The sequence below is a fragment of the Hemibagrus wyckioides genome, linkage group LG16 (genome assembly GCF_019097595.1).
Source record: "Hemibagrus wyckioides isolate EC202008001 linkage group LG16, SWU_Hwy_1.0, whole genome shotgun sequence".
NCBI lineage: Eukaryota > Metazoa > Chordata > Actinopteri > Siluriformes > Bagridae > Hemibagrus > Hemibagrus wyckioides.
In genome coordinates this window covers 17,947,018-17,974,385 of record NC_080725.1, presented here as the reverse complement: position 1 = coordinate 17,974,385, position 27,368 = coordinate 17,947,018, and the positions used below count along the sequence as shown (strand labels likewise).

At 37.9% G+C, this 27,368-nt stretch overlaps 1 protein-coding gene across 1 annotated transcript; it reads right to left on the bottom strand.

Annotated features, from left to right (window-relative positions):
* Positions 1-75: 75 nt before the first annotated feature.
* ggt5b (gamma-glutamyltransferase 5b) lies at positions 76-25,737 on the bottom strand. The gene is made up of 13 exons (XM_058411921.1): positions 25,508-25,737; positions 14,154-14,281; positions 11,208-11,303; positions 8,595-8,796; positions 7,160-7,320; positions 6,963-7,000; positions 6,763-6,871; positions 6,498-6,628; positions 5,388-5,569; positions 5,202-5,293; positions 3,658-3,770; positions 3,209-3,319; positions 76-979 (listed from the first exon to the last, which is right to left on the bottom strand). The coding sequence occupies exons 1-13, from the start codon at positions 25,681-25,683 to the stop codon at positions 833-835; spliced, it is 1,686 nt and encodes a 561-aa protein (XP_058267904.1). The 5' UTR covers positions 25,684-25,737; the 3' UTR covers positions 76-832.
* Positions 25,738-27,368: the final 1,631 nt, after the last annotated feature.

Here is a 27,368-nt window from a genome sequence, read left to right as displayed (position 1 = left end):
TTAGTGTTTCATTTGTTTTATCATATTTCTTGATTTGTCACAAGTGCGTAGACGCAGATGTACCAAACACCATGATTCCAAAAACTGATCATTTTATTACACATAAAAAACACACACATGTTCCACAACACACACATTCAAACCATTTCAGCAATACCAGATATAACCAGGATCTACACATTGAAGGTCACATTAAAAATATCATAATAGTCTATAATATTTGTAATCCATTTTAATTTTAGAATCAGTGGATTTGTTTCCTGATATCTTAGCTTTCATTTAATGGTCCAGTTTGATTGTCATTTCTATTTTAAGACTAAAGTAGCACTAATGTACTCCAAGGGACAATAATATAAAATAATAAAACTATATTGCTAATATAAACAAAAAAAAATAAGGCTAAATGAACATGCTAGATACCAAAAGAAACGTCTATACCTCTTTTTTTTGGTAACGAATTAAAAAAAATCAGTACAAAACAGTATTAAAAGATCGTACAAAGCACGATAAAGCTACATGAAAAATAGTCGATAATGTCACATTATTCACTTGAGGCTCAATCGTTTAGGTTCAGATAGTCACATTACAACTACAGATCAACTGATTAAAACAATATCGGTTCATGTAACAAGTCCTTGGCATGTTATTTTACAGTAAACTCAGTTCCCTGGATAATTGTGCTACTTTATATGAAATGGTCCACTCTATGGAGTAAGAACTAGATTTACATGGTATAAAACAGACAAGGTATATATGTATAGTTAGATCCTCTATACAGTCAAATTAAACCGTTGTACGGTTAGCTGCGAGATAAAAATCCGCTCCAGTATGATCAGTAACCTGATGATTTTCCTTTTTTCCTCTCGTCGGAGACAGCGGTGATGCAGTTGTGCTCTTTCATTATGCCGTTCACAACATTTAGAGCCAACATGTTATATTTTACGTCATGTCCGAATGTCTTCAAGGCATCTTTCATCGACTGCAAAGAACAAAAACAAAAACAAACCCAGTAATGTTAAAAGAAATATAGAAACCTTCCTATTTTCTATTTCAATTGCTAACATGCACTGCTTAAAACTGAAGTCGAAGCTCTTCACGCGCTCAGAGAAAAGAAACAGACATCCATCCTGTCAATCATTTTCCACTGCTTTCACACGGAATTTGTGCGCATTTCAATGCATGAGCACATCCTCCAAAATGCATGAGCCTCTTTCTCTTTCGCACTCCATCACCTACAGTAGATATCAAAACACCAGACGGCTGCAGCTCAGTTTTCAAAATGCTAACCCACAATTTCACGCAGCGACCACATTGAAAGGTATAGAAAATCTTAGCGAAATGTTCATCATTCCCATCGTGGATTTCAGCTCGTGTTTTTAGATACTATTTTTTTTTTTTAGTAAAATAGGCTTCGAATTGATTTTTTATATTTTTTTGGAAACATGGATCAAGGAAGAGAGAAAGGAAAGAGAGCGAGAATGATATATACTACCAGTCAAAAGTTTGGACACACCTTTTAATTCAGTGTTTTTTTGTTTAGGGGTTTATTTTCTACATTCTAGAACAATACTGGAGATTTCAAAACTATGAAATAAACACACATGGACTTAAGTAATCCATATGTAATGACAACAAAAAACAGTCGGTTGTTATTTTAAGACACGAAGGTCAGGTGTTCTGGAATAGTTCTTGCAAGAACAGTATTTTCAAGTGCATTTGCAAAACCCATCAAGCACCATGATGAAACTGGCTCACATGAAGACCATCCCAGTAAAGCAAGACCAAAACTTACCTCTGCTGCAGAGGAGAAGTTCATTTAGAGTTACCAGCCTCAGAAATCACCAATTAACAGCACCTCAGATTAGAGGCGTTATGAAGACTTTACAGAGCATCAGTAGCAGACATATCTCAATATCAACTGTTCAAAGGACATTATTGTGTATTTTTCGGCCGCCTTCAGCATTGTTTTACAATGTAGAAGGAAATAAACATCAGGAAAGACCATGGAATTAGAAGGTGTGTCCAAACTTTTGACTGGTAGTGTATATCTTTAAAAATATAGAAAGGAGGAATATTGCAGCATTTCTATTTGTTGTTGTTACATCACATAGTACAGTCAATAAAGTAAAAAGGTGATTATTTTTGTTCTATAATGAAATACTGATTTCTGTAAACAATCATTAAAACTTAAATAAACTTAATGCTTCCTGTAGTTTTTTTTAGATGTTCCAGTGGGTTATGAGTGACTTTGTGTGCTTTCTAAATTGTTCCCAGTGTTTTTTTGGAAAGAATGAGTTTATTTTCAGATGTGTATCAAGTGTTTTGGGTGAGTTTTTAGAGATGAGGTGAACAGCCAAAAAATTCATGTTAGTAATCTAGTCTGTATAAAGACTGATGCTTAAGACTATAACCAAGTCAGTTACTATTAGCTGATATACGATATGTGGTATTTAGGACGCTAAATATATTATGGTCACTCCTCCTGAACTGCATTCAGGATGTAATTCCCTCCATAAGCAGCATTCGTTAGGCAGCATCCATCCTATGCAGAAGGCAGAAACAGGATAGTTTTTGGAGTGTTTCTTCTAATATTTAAAAGATATATAGAATAGCAGAATAGCCATGAAAAACCACGTCCATTTATTTTCAAGGATTTTTTTTTTTTTGGATTGCTAAACTGAGTTAGCAAGCAAAGATTAAACGAATGCCCTAGTGTTCTTTATACGTGCGCTCTGAATGCTTGAATCTTATTGGTCAGAAGGTGTTGATTCGTTTTCTATAACAGCACAACACTTTCATTCTGGCTGTAATTCAAATCACAGGATTATATTAATGTGCCCATGTATGGAAACAGTGCTTTGTAATAGTCAATAGAGAGAAAAAGGAGAGGCTGGTGATAATTATAGCTGTTGTAACGTATGTAATTTATAACTGATAACAGAAACTAATTTTTTGGACGTTCCATAATATCAAATGTAACTTTATATCATAATGTTTTTGGCAAGTTTCTGTGATAGAACAGAAATAAAACGTATTCCTTACTTACGATGCTACCCAGTGAGAAGAGACAAAACATGAAGTCCATTAAGAGCTAATCTGTTATAGAGGGCTACAATGCAGTGGTAACAGAACAGCGGCATTACGGTCAGATGTATAACAGTGTAGAAGAAAAGAAAGGAATTTTATATTTGTCTGAAATGATCTCTACCTCATTAAAGCCCGGCTCTAACTTCACTGAATTATCCGAGCTGACAAAAATCACTTTGTCTTTGATTGCGTCTTGCAGGTTCATCCCAAACCACAGCTTGTTCATTACTGCCTGTATACAAAGAGGGAAAAAGAAGAAAAGATCATTTAAAAGTGAAAATAGTTTTTGTAAAAATCCCGTTAAAAATTCTAGACCATTTATCAGTAACTTTATATGAGTCTAAATACTAAGCCTTAATTAAAGATATTCTTTATATTCAAATTTTGAGTCCAAAATGTCAGGTGTAAATGACAGCATCTCTCTGTAAGTGTTGTAACTGATAGATAGATAGATAGATAGATAGATAGATAGATAGATAGATAGATAGATAGATAGATAGATAGATAGATAGATAGATAGATAGATAGATAGATAGATATTGTGTGTGTGTGTGTGTGTGTGTATCTTACCGTGGCTATGGCTGTGATAATCTGACCTCCTCCAGATCCTCCGATAACTAGAACTTTCTCTCGGTGCTTTGAGTGGATAATAAGAGGTGACATGGAGGATGGAGGCTGTTCACCTACACAGACACACAGGTTAATATATATATATATATATATATATATATATATATATATATATATTAAATATAATTTTTAGATAAAAATAAATAAATAAATGATTAAATCTGTGTTATTTCTTTATATTAATTCCACAGGAAACAATGTCCAAATACTAAAAATTGGAAATGAGGATTGTGGGAAAAAAAATAAAAAAATAAAAAAAAAATAATAATAATAATTATTATTATTATTATTATTATTATTATTATTATTCAGTTCTAAGTGAGACTCTGAAGATAATCTATCTGACTCCAAATCACCACACTGACCTCAGTGTAATCAGCAGACTTAAATTAACTAAGAAAAAGCCAAATACTTCAGACTGGATGACGGCAGAGCCGAGGTTTACTGTAGTCAGCACTGAGGACAAATTACAAGGCTCTCACATGGAACATCTCATCAACCCCACACACTTCAGTTTCTCTAAGCTCAGTGTCTATATCCATGTTTTTCTTACCACACATGGTGACATCAGCCTCAACTCCTCCAGTTGAAAAGCTCCACCTATTTTTCTTTCGTGGAAAGTTTCCTAGACAATTATATTCTACTTTTACATTTCCCATTCAGCTTTAATATAAAACATAAAAATGGGATACCCTATCATTATGGTATTTATTTTACAGTGTCTCAAAGCACCTTTACAGAAGTAGAGAAACATAGAGAGAAAACCGCCTTCACTCTGCCTTTCTCTGATAAGACTTGCCAAAGTAAGGATGTTACTGTTAGTTCACAAGCTACACAAAGCTTATTTATGCATCCTTCATGTCTTAATAAACCTTATTCCATTAAAACCACTAACAGAAATGGTGTTCATGATGCCACCTACAATGAAAATTGATGTCATCGAGGGGAGGATGGTATCAATTTAGGGGCGGTATCGGGACAAATGCGAAAATAATGGGAACTGGGAAACGTATGTAAACTAAGGAAGGAGGGACTAAAATAGCCATACACTGAATATAATGGGAAATTGCTGGAAATATTTAAATTAGAGAAAAGGAGGCGCCCCGGGGCGCCTGGGGTATAAGTAGAGGGGACTTTTTCGGGGAAAAGACCAGCTGCTCTCTTCAGATATGCATGTTGTTGACTGCATGGCTGAATAAAGAAACCCGCTTCTTCTCATCTGTTGGTCATTGGGAAAGCTAAGAGAAATAGATACAAACAAAAATTCCACCCTGTGATATGTCCACTCGGAGGGGGCTCTGAGTTCCGACAACACAAATTCATATAGGACTTAAAAAAATTATCCCACAGCATGGAACCAGGTGATGGAGTGAGAGTTGGGACCATAAAAGGAAACTGAAAGACATAACGTCTAGACGGTGTGCAGTGTACGATGAGTTATTACTATTATTATCATTATTATTATCGGCTAGAAAGCAGTTTACCTGCAGAGACAGAATCGGCTCTTCCGCAGAAATCCACCAGCTCGTTGTTCAGTATGATCCCGGTTTTAGCAGAATAGAAACATGATCCAAAACTGAACAAATCATAAAAAAAATCCTACATAATTAAGTAAACACTACCATATACCAGGATCTGATCCACACATCATGCGTAACTGCAGTACTCACAAGTGATTGATGGTGCTGGTGACAGAAACGGCTGAGCCGTCACTCGCTAGAACAGAAACATGCGTTGTCCCAAATCTGTCGGTGGTGGGGGTGACGTTGTAGTAAGACGCCGGGTGTTTACCACTGCTGGTGATCATCGACCTGATGCGATTGACAAAGTCTGAATCCATCAGATGTTGCCTCTGAAACAGGAAATAAGCAAGCGAGCGAAATGAGCTGAACTGAACAGACAGTTAAATGCTCAATTAGACAGTCAGATTGGACAGAAAAGAAGCAACCAGAGAGTATAACATCCGATGTTATTTAAAATAAGCACATAACAAATGTTGTTGTTCTTTCAGCTGCTCCCTGTTTGAGGTCGCCACAGTGGATCATTTGGTTTCGATTTGGCACAGGTTTTACACCGGATGACCTTCCTGACACAACCCTCCCATTTAACCCAGGCTTGGGACCGGCACTGAGAGTTAACTCTTCAGTGGCTGGGTTAATACTCTGCCCAGGAATCGAACCCAGGCCTTGGCAATGAGAGCGTGGTGCTGGACCACCAGGAGGCAAATAACAAGCAAAATAATGGCCTGAAACAAGCAGGTTAAATACTTGTTCCAAATCCTACCGCCTTGCTTCACTATAACATCAGCTGAGGCAGGATCTGGCCATATAATTCCCCATAAAATTCTCTAATCTGATAGGTCAGAAAGTGTGCATTATTTTTGTATAACCGCACAGCTCACATCCGTAGCAGTTCCTGCTGTAATCAGAACGACGGGTTAATATTAATGCTATCCTTCTAATATGTTATTTTTGTATAAGCTCACACACAGGGATTTATAGGACATATGCTCCTAACTAATAATAAACAGATTTTAAGCATTAGATGTTAGGCAAAGCAAAATGTATAATTGTTGACGTAGTGATGGTTTTAGAAGCGTTAGGATTGTCTCTGTTTTCTAATGCTTTGTAAAAGTTTCCCAGCATGAGAGATTCAGAGGAGTCCGTACTTTCCAGTTTCTGTTTAAAACACAAGCTGTGTTTGTTGATAGAAAGAGAAAAGAGAAACAATTCATTAAACACTTCAGGGACCTGAACACACACACACACAATTTTGCTTACGCTGTCTTTTCTGTGCAGCGGGTCTCTAATATACTTCCTCTGTCCGTTTGCAAACTTTAGCGTTTCTATGTACCTGTGAAGGGTTAGTTTCTTCTCCTCACCCTTCACAGACGATGGAGAAAGTCCAAAGCCTGCAAAACACACACACACACACACACACACACACAATCCATCCTCACTTTCTCTACACGTGCGGTGTCATTTATGTCCATTTGTACTATATTAAAATTTTTATTGTATAGCCTGGTTATTTTGTTAAACGAACCCTGCATGACTTTGAGGATGAAGCTCAGTAGAGCGCCTCCTGATGGGGGAGGAGGGAAGTGCATTGTAAAATCACCCAAAGGAATTGACCATGATTCATTGGCTATCACCTGAAAACACATAATAAACATACATCATAATATAATATAATATATCCTCCACTAATAACTACACACACAATGAAACTCTAATCATTCTAACCTGATAAGATTTTAGATCCTCTAATGACAATGATCCACCTGTAACACACACACACACACACACACACATACAAATAAATTAATTTAGCCATATTAAATCTGTTAATAAAAGTCAAGCTGTACATTCTCTCTCTCTCTCTCTCTCTCTCTCTCTCTTTCACACACACACACACACACAAACACTCACACGGGAAATACCTTTTTCCTTCACATCGTCGACTAAGTCTTGTGCAATTTTGCCTTTATAAAAAGCATCAATCCCCTCTTTTGCAACTATTTCCAGAGTCTCAGCAAGTTTTGGGTATCGTAGCAGGTCTCCTTCACGGAAAACCGTTTTATTCTTATGGCAAAATAGATGGCTGCAAAAGAAGGCACACAAACAAAAAACACAAAACAAACATTAACTGTCTGATTAAATACTAAGTAGCTAAACGCATCTGTTTTCTATTAACAGCCTGATGTGGTTTACTAATACATGTCACACAGATGGATGGATGTAAATGAAGTTTCTGCTTTATTTCCATTTAATATGATTAAAAGCCATTGTTCTTCAGGCAGACATGCATTTAACAGATCAGATCCGACACAGATGTACAAGAAACCAGAGCAAATCCGGAAAGTATGGGAAAAAGGCCAGGGAAGTCAGGGAACGTGGACAGATAGATGGGGAAATAAGGGCAATGGAACTGAGATCCATTCCAGCTCACCAAGTTGTTTATTTGGCCACTCCAAAAGTGTCTGCTATTTTTGTTTAGCTCTGTTTTGGTTTTTCATCTTAATAATGACCTCCATCACTTGCATTTTTGGACTGCCTATTGACAATTCCTATGAACAGCTACCACATGGAAATTTATTCTTGGCATCAACTTCAGACCTTTTCTCTTCTTAATTTGTCATTAAATAATGAGGAATCAGACCACACATGGTCTTAAGACAGCTCAACAGTCAAGTGGCCAATTGCATTTACATTTACATTTCTGGCATTTGGCAGACGCCCTTATCCAGTGCTTTGAATTCTCTATCGATGAACACGTTAACAGAGGTTCAATAGGTCACAGATTTAGGATACCATCAACCTAAAACCTGTGTTTGTTTTTTTTACAACATACAACAATGCATAAAACAAACAGGGAAAATAAGAGCTAAAGTGTTTCAGGAGGTGGTAGGTCTTCATCCGTCATTTAAAGACGGTCTCAGCTGTTTGGACATCTAGGGGAAGTTCATTCCAAACCTCGGTGCCAGAACAGAGAAGAGTCTAGTAGATCAGTGCTGTGAGGTGCAATGTAAGGAGTAATAAGATGATAAGAGGGTGCTGGTCCATTCTTGGCTTTATAGGCAAACATCAGTGTGTTGAATCTGATGTGTGCAGCTACTGGAAGCCAGTGGAGGGAGCGCAGCAGTGAGGTGGTGTGTGAGAACTTAAGCAAGTTGAAAACAAGTCACGCAGCTGAATTATGGATCATTTGCAAAGGATGAATTGCATTCAGAGGAAGACCTACTAGTAGAGACTTGCAGTCCAGTCTCAAAATGACAAGAGACTGAACAAGCACCTGAGCAACAGAAGAAAGCGACATGAGCATGTGTCTTTTGAGCCTGTGTGTGTGTGTGTGTGTGTGTGTGTGTGTGTGAGTACCAAAGTGATGTGCTCTGCACCAGTTTAATGATAAGTTCATTATTGAGAAGAGTGGCGAGGTACGGTGGAACAGGAAAGCCTTCTCTAGCCATTTTGATGACGGGTTCAAACAGTTGTTCCCACGGCAGTTTACCGAACTTGGAGTGAGCAGCAGCATAACCACGCAGTTCACCTGGAACACCAATCCACTCGGCACCTATACCTACACACACACACACACACACACTTAGTTATTAATACAGGTCCAGATCTGACTGACTGAAGTGTGTGAGGGGGATGTGGGAGCTCACTGGTTAAGGTGACAGGTACAGGTCAGGTACAACTGATCAGGTAGATGAGCAAGGCCCTTAAAGGAGAAGTTCACTTCCAGAACAAAAATCTACAAATAATTTCCTCACCCCCTTGTCATACAAGATGATCATGTCTTTCTTTCTTCAGTCACGAAGGAATTATATTTTTTGAGGAAAACATTTAGGATTTTTCTCCATATAGTGGACTTCAATGGTGTTGAACTTCGAGTTTGAACTTCCAAAAGGCAGCTTCAAAACGATCCCAGCCGAGGAAGAAGGCTCTTATCAAGTGAAACCACTGGTCAAAAATTAAAAACTGTATACTTTTTAACCATAAAAGCTCGTCTAGCACTAGCTACGTCAAAACGCGTGACGTAGGCGGAGCTACAGACCCAGTGTTTACAGGAAGTGCAAATAAGTCAAATGCATTATCCTAACAAAAAGGTACTTATAACTTTGTGTCATTCCACACGCAACAACTTCATAGCAGTCCTCCTTCTCCACACTAGTAAACACTGGGTCTGTAGTTCTGCCTACGTCACGTGTGACCTTCCCATGTGATTATGTAGTATGTAGCATCACGGACACACATCCCAAAGCTAGTGCTATACGAGCGTTTGTGGTTGAAAAGTTAGAAAATGGCTGATGGTTTGGCTAGATAAGAGCCTTTTTCCTGAGCTGGGATCGTTTACAGCTCTTTGAAGCTGCATTTAAACTGCATTATGGAAGGTCAAACTCGGGGGCAGCATTAAAGTCCACTATATGGAGAAAAATCCTGAAATGTTTTCCTCAAAAGACATAATTTCTTTATGACTGAAGAAAGAAAGACACAAACATCTTAGACGACAAGGGCATGAGTAAATTATTTGCAGATTTTTGTTCTGGAAGTGAACTTCTCAATTGTTCAGTTGTATAAATGAGATAATTGTACGTTGCTCCAGGTAAAGAGCACCTGCCACGTGCTGTAAATGTTGATCTAAGTGAAATGAATATAGCTGAAATGAATAAACAAAAATGTTCCGTGTATTGTGTTGTGGGTTTGGCTCGCTCCCAGGAATGCGTTATTTCACAGTCAGATCTGGGGTGTTAAGTTTTGAAAGTTTTTGCAGCTTGCAGTGGTTAAGAGTATTAAGTACCCGTGTGAAAATCAAGCATACCCGGAGTATAGGCTTTATCAGTGTTTCCATCAGCCTGTGACATTACTTTATATTTGAAAGCATGCCCAAAACAATGATGTTCTGAATACCTAATGCGATCACTGTTTACTTTATTACAACTCCACGTTCATGCACTTATCTGATCAGCCAATCATGTGGCAGCAGGGCAATGCAACAGCTTCAGTTAATGTTCACATCAAACCTCAGAATGAAGAAAAAGTCTGATCTGAGCCGTCACACGGTTGTTGTCAGTGTCCGATAGGCTGGTTTGACTATTTCCGAAACTGCTGATCTTCAGGGATTTTCACACACAACAGTCTGTAGAATTTACACACAATGGTAATAAAAACAAAACGCATCGCTGTGTGTGGAGGATGTGCAGGCTGAAGCACCTCGTGGATGAGAGAGAGATCAGAGGAGAATGAACAGACTGGTCTGAGCTGACAGGAAGTCTATAGTAACTCGTACAATCACTCTTTACCACTGGTCAGCAAAAATAAAGCTCAATATGCACCACACGTTTAAAGAAAAACCTTGAGGTGGATTTGCTACAACAGCAGAAGCTAGTCGAGCACAAGAATCTGAAGCTCTTTCATGGGCTACTCAGTAATTTGTCCAGTTTCCAGTTTAATCTTTATTTGTCCAGTTTGGGTGAGTCTGTGCCCATGATTGCCTCAGATTCTTGTTTCTGGCTGATTGTAGTGACATTTTGCTGTAGCTCATTGTGAAGGTTTGATGTTTTGAGCAGACGGAGATGCTTTTCTGCTCACCACGATTGTAAAGAGTGAATATTTGAGGTATTATATTCTTCCTGGCAGCTCAGCCTATTTCCTCTTATCTTTCTTATCAACATGTCTCCACCCACAGAACTGTCTCACACTCGATGTTCTCTAGAGACAGTTGTTGGCTGATTTTCACACACAACAACCATGCTACGGTTAAAGTCATAGAGCTTGCATTTGTTTCACTTTTCTCATGTTTGATGTAAATATTATATCAAGCTCTTGACCTGTAGCTTCATGACTGTATGCCATTCTGCTGCATGACTGGCTGATTATATTACTCCATAAATGAGCAGGTGTACGGGCGTATATGAGCGTATATTACCAGAATATTCTCATACCTCAAAGTGAAATGATAAGATTAGTAAATAAATGCAGATTGACCTTGAGCTAACGTCATGGTAGTGGGACATTTGGCCAGCAGGTTTGGTGGGAAATTTTTAGGGACCGTTTCTCTTGAGTTGATCACGGTCACCTCACCTAGAAAAGAAAGAAATGTATTATTATTATTATTATTATTATTATTATTATTATGTTTACATGTCTTGGAGTGACTCTCTGTATTATATAGTCCTACAAGTATTGGAACGGCAAAGCCGATTCTTCTGTTTTTGTTAAACACAAAACACATTTTTTCTTTGAGATAAAACGATTAATATGAAATAATAGATCAGTATTTTGGATCGCCTCTTCCGGTATTTGCACCTAGATGGGTTAAACAACTTAAAACATGGCACTTATGGTGGTAGACCCCCCCAAATATTTGATTGAGTAAAAGTATAGGAACAAACAGTCCATCCATCCATCAATCGTCTATACCCGACTTATTCCTGATTAGGGTCACGGGGGTCTGCTGGAGCCTAGCGCATATTGGGCGAAAGGCAGGGGTACACCCTGGACAGGCCGCCAGTCCATCGCAGTGCACAAACAGTCTTAAAGTAAATTTAATTAAAGAGCAACTAAAATATATGGTTGTATATCACATGCTCGCATTCACTGCATCAAGCTGGTGACTCACAGACATTACCAAACTGTTGCATTCTTCTTTTGTGATGCTTTTCCAGGTTATTACCTCAGCTTCTTTCACTTGTTCTGTGTTTTTGGAGAGTTTCTCCCTTTGGTTTACCCTTCAGAAAGTGAAATGCATGATTGACATGGCCAGTCTAACACCTTCCACTTTTCACCGCTGAATGATGAAGTTTGTTGTGTTGGCAGCGTGTTTTCCTTGCCGCATGAAGGAAAGTTCCTCATGTAGAACAAAGCACTGGCAGCGCAAAATTCATTAAGTCCTGTTTATGTTCAGATTCTCTGTTCTTGTTTGTTTAATTTAACAGGTGTCTTTGTTTTGATTCAGGTCTTGTCTCCGTCCCCGTCTGGTCATTGGTTACCACCCTAATGTCTTTGATTATTCTCACCTGTTTTGTCTTTTCCCCTATGATTTATCCATCTATTCAAACCCTCATGTGTTGCGTCTTCGCTGTTTTCCGTGTAGCTCTGATACATTTGATTTGTTTTGCTCTTGCGATTTTCAGTTTCTGTTCACTGATTTTTCGTCTTGTCCCCCCTGCATGTCGGTAAACTTCTAGCTGTTTACTGGATTTTGTTTTGTTTTGTTTTCAGGATTTGGTTTTGCTACCAGCTTTAATAAATCCTGCTCCACCTGTATTTGCATCCATCTCCATGTTTCAACCTCTTCGGACTGGATGCATTTCTCTGTAAACTGGCATAGAGAATGTTTCTGCAGCAGTCTGAATTTACTGTCATGAGTTATCAGTATCAGTGAACCTGTTCCAGAAGCAGCCAAGCAAGCCCGAGCTATCACAATACCTCTACTGTGCTTGACAGATGAGCTTGTATGTTTAAAATCATAAACAGATCCTTCCTTTCTCAACCTTTTAATCTTTTCATCTCTTTGGTTCCCTTATTTTGTGAGCTTCAAAATGGCTAATTCTTCTCCCATAGGCAGCTCTCTCTGGTCTACATATTGGTTTATCTTTTTTTTCAGAAATCCAGTCTTCACTTTTTTTCAAAAGCAATGCAGTCTTTAGAGCTTTTAATTGTTATAAAGTCAATCAAACAGGCCACAAAAAGAAACACCTGTCAGTGACAATATTATAATCTTCCAATATTTTTCATAACTGGAAAAATGGGTGGTTTCAAACAAAAAGAATAAATAAAAAACATTATGTGGCTTAGTGGTTAGAACGTTCGCCTCACACCTCCAGTGTCCTGGGTTCGAGTTTGCTCACTGTGTGTGTGGAGTTCTGTGCATGTTCTCCCTGTGCTTGGTGGGTTTCCTCCCACAGTCCAAAGACATGCTTCTAGGCTGATTGGAGTCTCTAAATTGCGTCAGTGAATGTGTGTGTGCCCTGCAATGGGTTGGCACTCGGTCCAGGGTGTATCCTGCCTTGATGCCCAATGACGCCTGAGATAGACACAGGCTCCCTGTGATCGGATAATTGGTACAGACCGACATTATGTATCAAGATATTTATTTAACTCAGCTACACATAAATATCAGGTAATGAAAACTGAAATTCTGATCTTGTATTAATGTTTGTCATTGGTTTGCTGTTCCAATACTTTTGGACTGGCCATGTCTATTACTAATCATTCTACTTAAAAGAAAAATACCAGGATGTGCAGTAAACAGTACAAAACTGAACAATGTCAATATCTGTGCGACAACCCATTGCTTCTTTTCTTAACTAATACTCCCAGGTACAATTTGTGCAGTGCAAAGAAACTGGTACGATTATTTAAGTATCTTGGAGACCTTTTGACTGTCGCAGTTGCTTTTTTTCCCCAGGAGACTTTATTTTTGGTCTTTTAATTTTTTGTTATGGGGGAAAGTAATGTTTCGGAAATCTAAAATATTTTGTTCTCAGTAATGCAGAATTCATAAAATGAATATAAGGGATTTTGTACAAACAAAATCAGATGCTTATAACTGTAACAGTCAAGCTGTTGTATTTAGTAAATCTAAATTCAGCCGATTTGGGGCCAACACAAATATTTTTACAAAGCTGCAATATAACAGCTGTTAAAATTTTTGCAGTAACAGCTATATATTTTTTCAGGAGTTCAACAGACAATAGCAGTTCCTGTAGTAGGTCAGTGACACAGGAAACACACTGATGTTGGTTTAGCGACTCTAAGCTGTTTCCCCTCCACTTTCCCTCAATTGAATTTCCGAACAGTAACACTAAGGACGTTTGCTATTAATCTTTAAGAATAAAAGAGTGTACCTTCGGCTTGGTTTAAGTTACAAATCAAGTAGACGAAGTGAATGTGTCAAAGTGGTGGATCGAAAACAGCAATTAAACAGACCTTCTTTGTTCATGATGGTGAAGATGGAGCCTCCTCCGATTCCCATGCTCTGAGGATTAACTAGCGATGTACATAGCAGCGCAGAAATAGCAGCGTCTACTGCCGAGCCACCTTGTAACAGAATATCCCTTAAAAAAAAGAAACTTTATTAGAGCAATTATACAGTTCAGTGATCCCGAACAGTGTTCATCATGGGCAACATTAATGCTTTAATTACTGTGTTAAGAAAATTAGATTTTCGATGTGTTTACATATGGTTATGGCGAACATACAGTACTGCTACCATACAAGTGAATGCTATTGTTGCTATTGCTATTATTGCTAAGCAACTAGGAGATATGGATGCAAACGCAAGCTAGCTAATTGCTGAGGCTGATAGTTTAGTTAGCTAGCAGATTCTTTTGCATAGACAAAGTAAAAGTGCACTTTCCGTAGAAATGAAACCAAATTGTCGGGAATATCAACATTTCTCTCAGAGGTGTTAGTCATTTGCTAAGTAAACACTGTACACTGGTTAGAACTTCCACCGAATCTCAGTTAAAAGATAAAGCAATCGTTTTAGGCTACACATTTTTTTTCTACAAAGAAACCTACTTTATGAAAACAGCTTAACGAGCTAAACATGCTGAAACAGCAACCCCAGGGCACAAAGATTCCCTTCTACTTTTCGATTGTACTTTATTTAACAGCATAATCTGCTGTGATAAATTGCTGCTCCTGTGTGGTTCTTTAAGTAAATTAATCCACACTAATCTTTTTTTCTATAAGACTTGAGTCTCATAGATATACCCAAAGTCCAAGAACCATCTCCACCCATTAAAATGCTAGTGTAGCATCTGCCATATGTTAAGACATGACTAAAAACCCCCCCAGCAATATCCATACACACACACACACACACACACAAACAGACAGATAGACATAACACTGAGTAAGATCAGTACTTTGGGGGTACACAGCACAAAAGCACAATAAGTCGATTCTAAGAGACAAAAGGTCACTCTTTGAAGTAAAACCTTTGGCAGAGGAAAAATTAAAGCTTCATGAAGGAGCAGAGGCGGCCAGCTCTGTGAATCTGGAACAAAGTGAAGGGGTGGGAATCAGAATCATGATTTCTAGGTAAAAAAGGGGGACAATACATCTGTAGATGGTTAAAATGTTTAGCTGAATCTAACCATTTCTGATCATTCATTTGTTTTCTGAACTGTTTAATACTAGTCAGCATTGTTGTGGATATCATCCCAGAACGCCAGACAATGATGAGATGGAAAAACATCACAGAGCACCATGACAGGACAATGAACACTCATTCGTTCACACACAAATTCAATGTAGCTTAGCCAATCTATCTACAGTACCAGCATGAACAGGACATGTAAAATCCACACAGATAACACGGATCAAACAGTGACTCTGGAGCTGTCAAAAATCAATGCTACCACCGTGCCACTCCATTAGCAAGCAAAACACCTCTACAAGACATTTCCAAATAGATAGGGAGGGATCTGACGATATCTATCTCTCTATATCAGAGCAAGCACATTCCTATACACAAAGATGAGACACTAGGAGTTAAATGTTCAGGATGTTCATCTGAACATCTTAAAATATAGCGTTACACTGCCACGCTAAACTGAACCGTCACACTTCGCAACTGATTTAAAGTGAATCAGTGTTGTATTGTCTTGTAGGACCTTAAAGATCTTCATATATGGCATGGAAAAACTTCACATATGACTTACACACAAATGCAAGGGGCCTAAGCCGGGGTTAACAGGGGAACTGCCTCGAAAAAGTGAGATACAAAGGAAGTGAAAAGACACAGCGGACAATGACAGTGTGTGTCAAAACTCCAGACGTGTTTCATTATGAAGGCACTAAAGTTCAGCTACAATACGTAATTTCTAGCTAAGAAGCTTACAACATAGCTTTATTGTGATAGAGTGAACAGGGCAGTAGGTTTGTAAACAAAACAAAAAAATCCTTAAACAAACTTGCTATTTAGTTAGCTGTCTTGTTATCTAGTTAGAGATCAAAAACGTGTAGTAATATGTACCAATTTATTTAACTCAACTAGCTAACTAGACTAGCATTAAAAATCCTTAAACAAACGTGCTATTTAGTTAGCTGTCTGGTTATCTAGCTAGCCATCAAACAAATATAGTAGTATGTAGTTAGATTTTTGTTTAACTAACTAACTAGACTACCATTAAAAATCCTTAAACAAACGTGCTATTTAAGTAGCTGTCTTGTTATCTAGTTAGCTATCAAAAAATGTTTAATAGTATGTAGTCAGTGCTTGCTTAACTAACTAGACTTGCATTAAAAATCATTAAACAATCTTGCTATTGAATTAGCTGTCTTGTTATCTATCTATCTTGTTAGATTTTGCAGAACTAACTAAATAACTAACGAACTAGCATCACTGGGTGGAAATGGAATAACCTATAGGATGGTGAAAAGGTTCTAATCTCGCATGCTATCTAATGAGATATCTACCGAAATTTAATATACAGTTAGCTTCAGCTCAGATAACTAACTATTCTAGCATTATTGGGTGTGAATGAAATGACCTATAGGACAGGGAAAAGCCTCTAACATGCATGCTATTTAAATAGTACATTTCTGGCATACATCCTGATCCAGAGCAACTTATAACTTATTTCTTTTCATCCAACTGATGGTTAAGGATCTTGCTCAGGGGTCCAGCAGTGGCATCTCAATAGAACTGGGATTCAACTTTGCAACCTTCTGAGCAGTGGTCCAATGCATTAACCACTAAGCTACCACATCCCCTACTATTGTTTTATATAGCAATCTGTATTTGGGTTCAGCTTGTGACTAACCATTATTTTTGCATGAATTAACTTGTGTTTGCTCACAACTCATCTTCTGCTATTCTACAATGATGCTGGAGTACAAGAATGAAATCTTCCTTCACATCCTTCATAACACATGGCTCCTCCTTTCTCAAAAAAACATCTTGCTTAGTAACAATATACCCATCAACCTACAATAAGGATATCACATTCAGGTTTGAACCAGTTTTGCTTTTCAACATCCTGGGCTCATCCTTAAAGGAATGTCCCAGGGTGCAGCATAGGTCAAATTTCATCCTCCAGTCAAAAACTTTCTTTTCACTTCATTGGCTTGGGCATTGCAATTCAAGCTAAAAGGATATGACTGACTTACCCTAAATCATACAACGCTATCTAATGTTAACATTTCCGTTCCAGGTATCAATCTGATTAAATGTAGCTAGCCTAAGGCAAGGCAGTCTTCTGTATTACAGTGACCGGGTTTGTACTTTGGCAAAATCAAGGCATGGACATTGAAAGGGAAAAGGCAATTGAGAGTGTGTGTTATACTCCATGAATGATTCTTTTACGCAAATAATGTTAACACACACACACACACAAACACATGCATTGCAAGACAGTTCCAGGTTTCACTATTACATTTTGCTAGCCATAATAGAGCAGGGCAAGTCTGATCTGGTGACACAGTGATATACCCCAGAGGTCATTTAAACACACACACACACACACACACATTAAAAAACAAAAGAACTCCTTATTTTGTTTCCTATGTAAGTCCAGTCTTATAGTCCAGAATGTTCTATAAATATTAATGTCAATTTATAAGTTGTAAATGTTTTTTATTTAGTATTATTCAGCATGGAAAACATGACTAAAAGGAATGGTTTTTTTGGGGTTTTTTTTTTTAATAAGAATGATATTCTTGCCTTCGGGTTCTGCATGATGAAACACGATGTTCTCTTAAATAGATGCACTCACACATACACACTTTCACACTTAGGTTTGCTTATGGCTGCTGTCCAGTGCTTTATACCAAAAGCTGGCCATGAGAGAGAGAAAAAAATCTACAAGTAGAAACATATTCCGAAAAAATAAGCATGACGACCATGTTCAGACACATTTACTGCCGAAGAGTCGAGTGAAACACTGGAAAAATATGTTTGAGATGACTGAGAAAACCTATGAGGTAAAATGAAGTGCACTTATTCAACAGCTGGTGTTTAAAAAAAATAATTTATGGAAATAAAACAATTTATTTAGAAATATTATTGGCAATACTATGGAAATTCATTTGTGGTGGAGGAAAAAAATCATTTCAGAAACAACAGATACCCCAAAGTCTGTTATGGTCAATGATTACGAGGTGAGGTAGGACTCACTTGTCAGATCAGTTCTGGAGGAAAGACATGAGGAGCTTCACCATCTACACAGAACCTTGCCCACTGGATGAAGCACAGCATCATCATCATAGCCTACAGATGACCCAATCCTGCTTCTCCAGAATGTGACACATCGCTCTGTGACAAGTGTCTCCTCAGGCATTACTTAGCTGCATGGACATCCATGCTGCTGCTACCTCGGTCTTACATTTTAGACGGTTTGCCCTTCCTGGGGGCAAATCAGTCACCTCCGAAAACTCTTTGTCAGTCAAAATGACAGATTTCTGAACAGTAAATCAGTTCAAACTTGAGAAATTCCAGAGAAACCATGCCTGTGTGGCAATATGTATACACACGCACAAGAAAGCATGCAGGTATTCAGAGTAGGTTTATAATCCCCAAGGGGAAATTTGCTACCTCTGGAGGTAATCCAGTGTTCATAGAAATTGCCAAGAAACCATAAATATTTCAAGCACAGCAGAAATCACAGTTTGTATGCACTCTAGTTAAAGAAGCTTTATTGTCCTCTCACTTATCTGCCAACAATCCTGCAGAGCTTAGCGTCGTATTTACCGGTTGGATATGGATCAAATATTTTTCTTATATCTTTTATAATGTTAGCAGATTTTATTACATAAGCACAAAAATACTGTGTCAAAAAAAAAAAAACAATGTTAATATGTATAAAATGTGCGGAGTAGATTAAAAAAATATAAATCTTTTTAAGTATAATAATAATTTTTTTTTACATTATTACGTGTGCACGATTATCTCAGTGCTAATGATGTCTTTCTCCATTAAAAAAAAAAAAATCTTCCTTTTACCATCCATAAACCAAGGCACTAAAAAAAATCTAATTATTTTTTATAAAAAATGAACTACAGTAATATGAAAACATTTCATTTTTGCACAGATAGTTTCAATTCGATGAACTTAAAAAATAGGGGGAAATATTAAAAAAAATATTAAAAATGTGCAAAAGTTTGGACACCCTTCCAGTCTCAGAATTTACTCATCTTGAATGAACTCGTTAGGCCTTAATTTGAAGCATTAGGACTTGTTAGTCAGGAAAAGAATGAAGAAAACTAATTATAACAATTCCAGATCGAAAGCATTTGGTGTAATCAATTCCCTACTCAAGCAGCAGCTGAGGAGTATCAGTAAGCAAATGACGTCTATGAAAACACAGTCCAAAATATCATTAAGAAACAGCAGTTAAGGGGAAGAGTGGAAGTCAAGGCAAGATGAGATAAGGACCTGGAGGAATGTTTTTAACTGACAGGGAAGTTGCTTGCATAAATATGATCTGCATGGGAGAATCATCAGATGTAAACTGTTAACTGATGGAAAACTCTCAAATCATAATAAAAAGTCTAGATAAGTGGGATGCATTTCAGAAACCTGCTCTAAACTGCTGAAATACAAATAGAAATTTTTGGCCTTAATCACAACAAAAAATGGACAAAAAGTCTTTTTTGTATTTTGTATTTAGTGGTCAGACAAAGAACCTAGAGTTAACAGTATTGAATTAATTATGAAAATGAGTTGACTTTAATTGGTTGGTTTAATTACCAATAAATAAATAAATAAATAAATAAAAATTGATCCCGAGGGTGTATGAGGCATAAGGATCTTGATGCTGACAAGATTTTTGATGCAGGAATTTTAATAGGGGATCTTTCAGACCCTTTCTATTGTGTGTATGGAGGGGTGGCAGCGTGTGTATGTGTGTGTGTGTTCACTATGAAAAGCATTAATAGGCCTCAAGAGAAACTTGGATCAAAGATCAAGGAAACACAACCTTTGTAAATTGGCACCACATTCAGGAAACGGAGTATACAACAACGTATAAATGAAAGGTGATAGAGCATGTGAACTCCGTTAGTGGAATTTTGTCAGGGGGTCATCTTTCCTGTGCTATTCTGGAAGGACACATTTTTAAAACCTGCCTTTGCCGAAAATGTAGCTGAAATGCATTTGATTCCCACTGAAATAAACGCATTAATTAATCACAGCTTTCAGGTTTAGAATCATTGCTGAACTCTATTGCTGAATCATACTGTCTGAGACAGATCTAGTGGGGATGGATATAGTGGGGAGTATATTGTGCAATACAATAGGGGTAAGTGAAAAAAGAAAGTTCATACACTGAGAAACAAAGGAGTAGAAACATGATGAGAAACAGAACCTGTTGGGGGGGGGGGTTGTATGCTGGAGGAAGAGTCCAAGTACCACCTCCATCCGGAAAGCAGTGTTACTTCAATTTATTCTACCACATAGTGAAGAAAGTAACACTTATTTTCTTTAAAGCAGCTGTGTATGAGTCGTTTCTGGAGAACTGCTCAGACATGACTAACATGTTTAGGGAGGTCAAGTAGATCAAAGTGTCCTTCATGTTGGCAAAAACATAACTACATACTTGTCTTTAGGTACACTCAGAACAAAATAACATCACTGGCCATATCCTCCAACCAAGAACTGACTGACTAGGAGCTGATGTTTTGCCAGATGTTTCCTGGTGAAAGAGAGGATTTACCAGGTTCTGGTAATCAGCTATTCTCCTTGAGTCATATGATGTAAGTAACCAAAAAGTCTGAACACAAGCCTGAACAGCTCAACACCATGCATGTCTTGGCTGATTGAGAGTATGCTGAGGAACTGGGGCATTTGAGAACATTATACATTAATATACAGACTTTCTTTGCAGCCGATTAAACGATATTATTCACAGATTAGCACTTTAGTGAGTTTTCCAAGTTCACATACACCTACTGCTTTTAAGAGCCAAACAATTACAGCCAAAAAAACAAGAGATAGTTATGGGCTATAATATCCTTCAGCATCCGCAATACTATAATAATTGTTTTTGTTCTCGCTCTGTAGAAGATGTCTTGCTATTGTGATGGAAAATGTTAGGAGTGGTTCTGAGCTTCTGTGTGCATGACTTCAGGCTGTTTGTGACTAGAGATTATTTCTGCAAACTGATAGAGTGACAGAATGCACTGGAGACACAAAGCCCAAAAGTATGTGGACCCCCGACCATCACACCACGAAGTTGTAAGTACTGATTTCAATTCAATTTATTTCTAAAGCGCTTTTAACAATGGACATTGTCTCAAAACAGCTTTGCAGAAATAAAGAAACGCAGAATAAAGATGATAAAGTTTAATCTATTTATCACTAACATTTATCCCCAGTGAGCAAGCCTGAGGCGAGATGATATGAGGAAGAAACCTTGAGGAAAGGAAGGAACCTCCTCAATCCTCATTTTGCTGACACTGGACAGTAAATCATGTCCTTTCTTCTATTGGATGTCTTTGTATGCTGTAGATTTACAGCTTCTATTCCCTGGAACTAAGAGGACCAAACCTGTTCAAGCATGACCATGCCACTGTGCACACAGTGAAACTGAACACTTTCGGGATGAACTTGAACACTGACTGAACCCTAGACCTTCTCACCACACATCAATGCCTCACTGATGACCTCACTTATGCTTTGTATCCGAATGATCACAGATCCTTACACTCACATTCCAACATCCAGTGGAAAGCCTTACCAGGAAGAGCAGAGGTTAATTTAACATTAAAAGGGGGACTAAATCTGGAATGGGGTGTTTAACAAGCACATATGTCCAAATACTTTTAGACATATAGTGTAACTCCTAATTAGTCCATGGGAGCTGCAAGTAAAATGTATATCCCTATTAATTCTGCACCTTCAGAGATGCTATCACTGTTCTAGACTGTTTCTTTAGTAATGGAATTTATTTTGCACTGAAAAACAACCCTAAGGGAAAAGCGTTATGGCATATTTAAAGAGCAAGTCTCTAATTATCTCTCAACCTTCATGAAACACCTACAAAAATGCTGCTCTTTCCACATCTTATAATAAATAATACTTTCCTACGGAGTGTGTGTGTGTGTTTGACACGTGCTTGTTTATCTAGGTGTGTTGTTCTATTGTTATGCCGTTACCTTCAAGCTGCTCACTGACCTCATGATTACTCCTATTACTCTGTTATTATCAGTGTGTGTTGTCCAGATTGTGCACCGGTGACTGCGTGTATTGAGAGTGACTGGTTTGTAATGAGTGTGTCAGGTTCCTGTGTTTCCAGTTCAAAAACATGACTTGGTTAACCCCTTTTAGACTGCTAATATTGATTATAGAGTTTAGAAAACTGAGCAAATATTGTAATTCTTAGTGAGAATAGAAGTACATTTTTCACCGGCACACACAAACACTTTAATCAGAAGAATTATTATGCATTTAGAGCACTGAGTTGTTTCGCTTTATCATGTTATACCCTATGTAGGGTGCAAGCAGAATGAATAAGAAGCTAGAACATTTCAGATTTCAGTATTAGTCAATGATCAGATGAGTAAATTCATACTTATTAGTGATAATAACAAATAATAATAATAATAAACTAAAAACACTACATTTTATGATAAAAATGTGATCTTGTATTCATATCCGTTACTTTTTAGCTCCATCAGAAAACCCCAGCTTAGGGCACTGGGGCTTGAATAGTGTTGTTAATAGTAACAAAACAAAGGCTCATGGGTAATGGTCACATTACGATCCCCAAACTCTCAAACTTTCACCAGTGTTCACGTATTTCATTTCTGATAAATAGTTTCTCCAGCCTACAAAGTGTTGCTGAATAATATTCAACTTTTTAAAGGCTTTATTTGTCAAATATACATTACAAGACAGTAAGCTTCTTTTCTTCACAACTTGTTTGGGTCAGAACCAAAAACTCCACTTCCCAGAAGACACAGCGGCCTACAAACGTGACCGCAGTTAATTCACTCGCAATCAGCAGACTTTTAACCATGCACACCTGCTCAGTTACACCTGCAGCTATATAAACAGACCACAAGCGTTCATTCAGCTGTGAAATAACATGCAGTTTTCATTTCCAAGTACACATTTCCAGTGTTAGCTTCTCTATCGGTTACATGTTTGGTTTGCCTAGTGTTTCCTGTTTGCTTATCTATCGCTTGACCCTTGCCTGTGTTTTGACTTTGACTTCGGCTAACATTTTAGGTACCTCTGCCTCGACTTCATTAAAACTGCTGAACTGCGTTTGCATCTGATTCGTCTCACTGATTGTGACAGTTAGGAAGTTGGGGTCAGAGCTCAGGGTCATTGAAGATAAATCACCCTAGAAACAGATAGGGTTACAGTCCCTGCTCAAGGGCCCAGCAGTGTGTTTTCATTCATTCTGGATTGTACACTCCTGGGATGAAATCTCGACCCCAATGTTTTGATTACTGTGCAGTTTCTTCCTAAGCGTGTTGATTCCCAGTGACCGTTTCCTAGGTCTGGTTTATATTTGATAAATGACTTTCTGGGCTCATGATGAAGCAGAACAACACAAGTAGCATTAGATGACATACTATCCTGCGTACTTTATGTATATGGATAATTAAAAGTGGCATCCACCCGATGGCACATCCAAAACCAAAACACCCTGTCTGTCTGGTTTTCAATGTCATGTACAGTGATGTGAAATACATTGACAAGCACTGTCTGTCTCTCTTAATACTTTTTGCCGTCGTCATGAGCCATGAGTCTAAAAATAAAAAACTATGGCCTTCCATTCAAAATGATTTAGGAAGGTCCAGAAAATTGGTACGTGAGATAGACCTTTAGTAGCTTCGAATATTACATTTAAAATACTCTGATTGTTTGTAGAGAAAGTACAAAGCTAATAGCAACGACACTGAACTTTAAAGTAAAGTTTTAAAAGAGGTGTGGAGTAGGTAGTGTTGCTACTTCAATGCCTCCAGGGTTCCTGTTTTCGATCCTGAGTTAGATTACCGTTTTGGCAGAGTTTCACATGCTCTATGTCTTGGACTGGTGGTATTCTTAGTCCGTGACCTAGTGACCTATATCAGGATGTATTGATAGAGACTTCAAAGCACTTCTGAAAGTCCCTCTGGATAAGGCTATCTTCCAAAGAACATGAATGTAAATGTTTGCTCCAGGTTTCTACCTCTTCCCGAAACATGTTGATGGTTAGACTGCGCTAAACTGCCCCCAGGTGTAAATGTTAGATGCCCTGAAATGGACAGATGTCTAATTCATGGTCTGTCCCCGCCTCACACATATTGTTAACAGATCAGACTGCAGATATTCCCCCACCCTGACTAGCATAAAGAGGTGATTAGTAGATGAATGATTGTTTAAGATGAATAAATAAATGACTGTTTAGTTTGCCTCTACTACTCTATAACAAAGACTGTAAAATCCCTAGGGACCGATAATTTTGTTTCAGTTTCATTTACGTAAATGTTTCAATAAAATCAAAGCATAGCCCCCTCGTATGCTGTAGGACATTTCAAAATGGTTCAAATTAGAAATGTAGTTTCACATGCTGCCTTAGAAAGATGAATAAAACTTAACATGGAGTTTTGCAAATAAAACGTTTGAACTTGAGTTGAATATCCTAAACTTGTCATGACAATTGGAGTTAAAGAGAAGAAAGAAGTTCACATAAATTAATCATGACAACGTAATCATGTTTTACAGTCTCCAATACATTTTTGGCTTTTCTCTTGTGAATAGAGAAGCATGAGCACAGTAGATGAACACTGTAATGTGTTTTGACAGATTGTTGTCTTTTAGCGCATGTCTATTCTCGGAAAGACTCTGAGACATTCAACCTATAGACGTTTCTTCCTGCATTTATATTAAACAAGTACATTACACGTCCTATATTTTATTTTAAAGAAGATAATTGATGTTATGCTATCTTCAGCACAGCACTATACATGTTAATTCAGCACTATAAGCAAATTCATCAGTCCTGAAATTTCACTTACAGTGTCATGTTCTCTCCAGATGCATGTGCATGAACACTGTAAAAATTAACTTGGCTGTTCAGGTGATAAAATCCAATTCGGTTCAACCTTTACTTTAACTGAGCATTAAGATTGAGAATAAAATAATCAAGAAAACAGAGGTATAATTATAAGATGATGAGGAAAAAATGATAAGAAACAGTAGCTGTAAAACAACCCAGTGTCAATATCTAATAGAGCATTCATGCGCAATCTTTATGTCGCGGAATCTAATCTGAGCGCGTGGAACGGAACCCGGTTGCGCGTTCCATGCCTCGCGCTCTCATTTCGGTTGCCTTTCATACTTGCCAACGTTGGAACACTTCTCAGAGTCGGCGGCCACAGCAGCGTGCGTGAAGTCATCCTTGCAACACCGATGCGTCCGCGCGAGCAGCAGCGCGCACAGGCAGATGAGCGCCACGGCGCACAGGAGCAATACGCACAAGACGCACGCAAACCTCGACTTCGACCTGGACTTCATTATGTTTACGCGGGCACACAGTGAATGATAGGCGAATGAAATGCGAAGTTTAAATAGAGAGAGAGAGAGAGAGAGAGAGAGAGAGTGAGAGAGAGAGTTGTAAGCCCCCTCCCTCCCCTTGCGCGGAGGTGTGCGCGAGACTGCACTGCAAAACACCCCCGGTTATTTTAATAACTTGCTATTGCAAAGTAAAACCCTAAGCAAAAGCACGTGCAGAATTTTCATAAAATACTTCAAATAGCTATTAAGTTCAAATCAATGAATTCAGGTGTTCCAATCACTTCCATGGCCACAGGTGTATAAAATCAAGCACCTAGACATGCAGACTGCTTCTACAAACATTTGTGAAAGAATGGGTCGCTCTCAGGAGATCAGTGAATTCAAGTGTGGCACCGTGATTGGTTGCCACCTGTGCAATAAGTCCATTCGTGCAATTTCCTCGCTACTAAATATTCCACAGTCAACTGTTTGTGGTATTGGAAGCAATAGGGAACAACAGCAACGAAGTCGGTAGTCCATCTTAAATCTCAGAGAGGGGTGTCTGAGTGCTGAGGCACACAGTGCACAGAAGTCGCCAACTTTCTGCAGAGTCAATGGCTACAGACCTCTAAATTTCATGTGGCCTATATATATATATATATATATATATATATATATATATATATATATATATATATATATATATATATATATATATATATATATATATATATATAGATAGATAGATAGATAGATAGATAGATATACAGTGAGGGAAAAAATTATTTGATCCTCTGCTGATTTTGTACGTTTGCCCACTGACAAAGAAATGATCAGTCTGTAATTTTAATGGTAGGTGTATTTGAACAGTGAGAGGCAGAATAACAACAAAAAAAATCCAGAAAAACACATTTCAAAAAAGTTCTACATTGATTTGCATTTTATTGAGTGAAATAAGTATTTGACCCCTTTGCAAAACATGACTTAGTACTTGGTGGCAAACCCTTGTTGGCAATCACAGACGTCAGACATTTCTTGTAGTTGGCCACCAGGTTTGCACACATCTCACATCTCAAGGAATTTGGGCCCACTCCTCTTTGCAGATCCTCTCCAAGTCATTAAGGTTTTGTGGCTGACCCTTCAGCTCCCTATATATATATATATATATATATATATATATATATATATATATATATATATATAGCAGCAAAAGTGGGACCAACACAATATTAGGCATGTGGTCATAATGTTATGCCTGATCAGTGTATGTATTATATATGGAGGTGAGAGTCTGTGTCCCTAATCTACATCTTATAAGAGGATCATAATGAGTCACTGCATCATTTTATATAATCTTATTCACAGACCAATAACAATTCAACCCTGTAAATAGAGATCATGACGCTGTGGTGCTGTAGAATGCTCAATTCTGATTGGCTAGGTCAGGTCATGTTGTGTTATAGCTTAATAACCGCATATAAAAGACAATTTGTGATTTGAAAGGTGATTTGAGCTGTTCATATTCCTTGCCTTCACATTATGGTCCATTTTGACCCAGACCAAGAATACCCTCATAATAAATGTCTATACCATATTATGAACTACAGATCTTATTAAAATTTATAAATAGCCTATCTGATATTAATAAATGGATGATTAATCCTTAACCAATGTTTTTAGAGAGCAGTGAGAGTGTAATTTTTAGG

What these genes read in the sequence shown, in the direction of transcription:
- ggt5b (XM_058411921.1), bottom strand. Translation starts at nt 25,683, where the DNA reads ATGAAGTCCAGGTCGAAGTCGAGGTTTGCGTGCGTCTTGTGCGTATTG. An exon ending in AGGATCTAAAATCTTATCAG is followed by an intron (nt 6,872 to 6,962) that starts GTTAGAATGATT and finishes ATGTGTTTTCAG; the next exon opens with GTGATAGCCAATGAATCATG. An exon ending in CGCTGCACAGAAAAGACAGC is followed by an intron (nt 5,570 to 6,497) that starts GTAAGCAAAATT and finishes TTCCTGTTTCAG; the next exon opens with AGGCAACATCTGATGGATTC.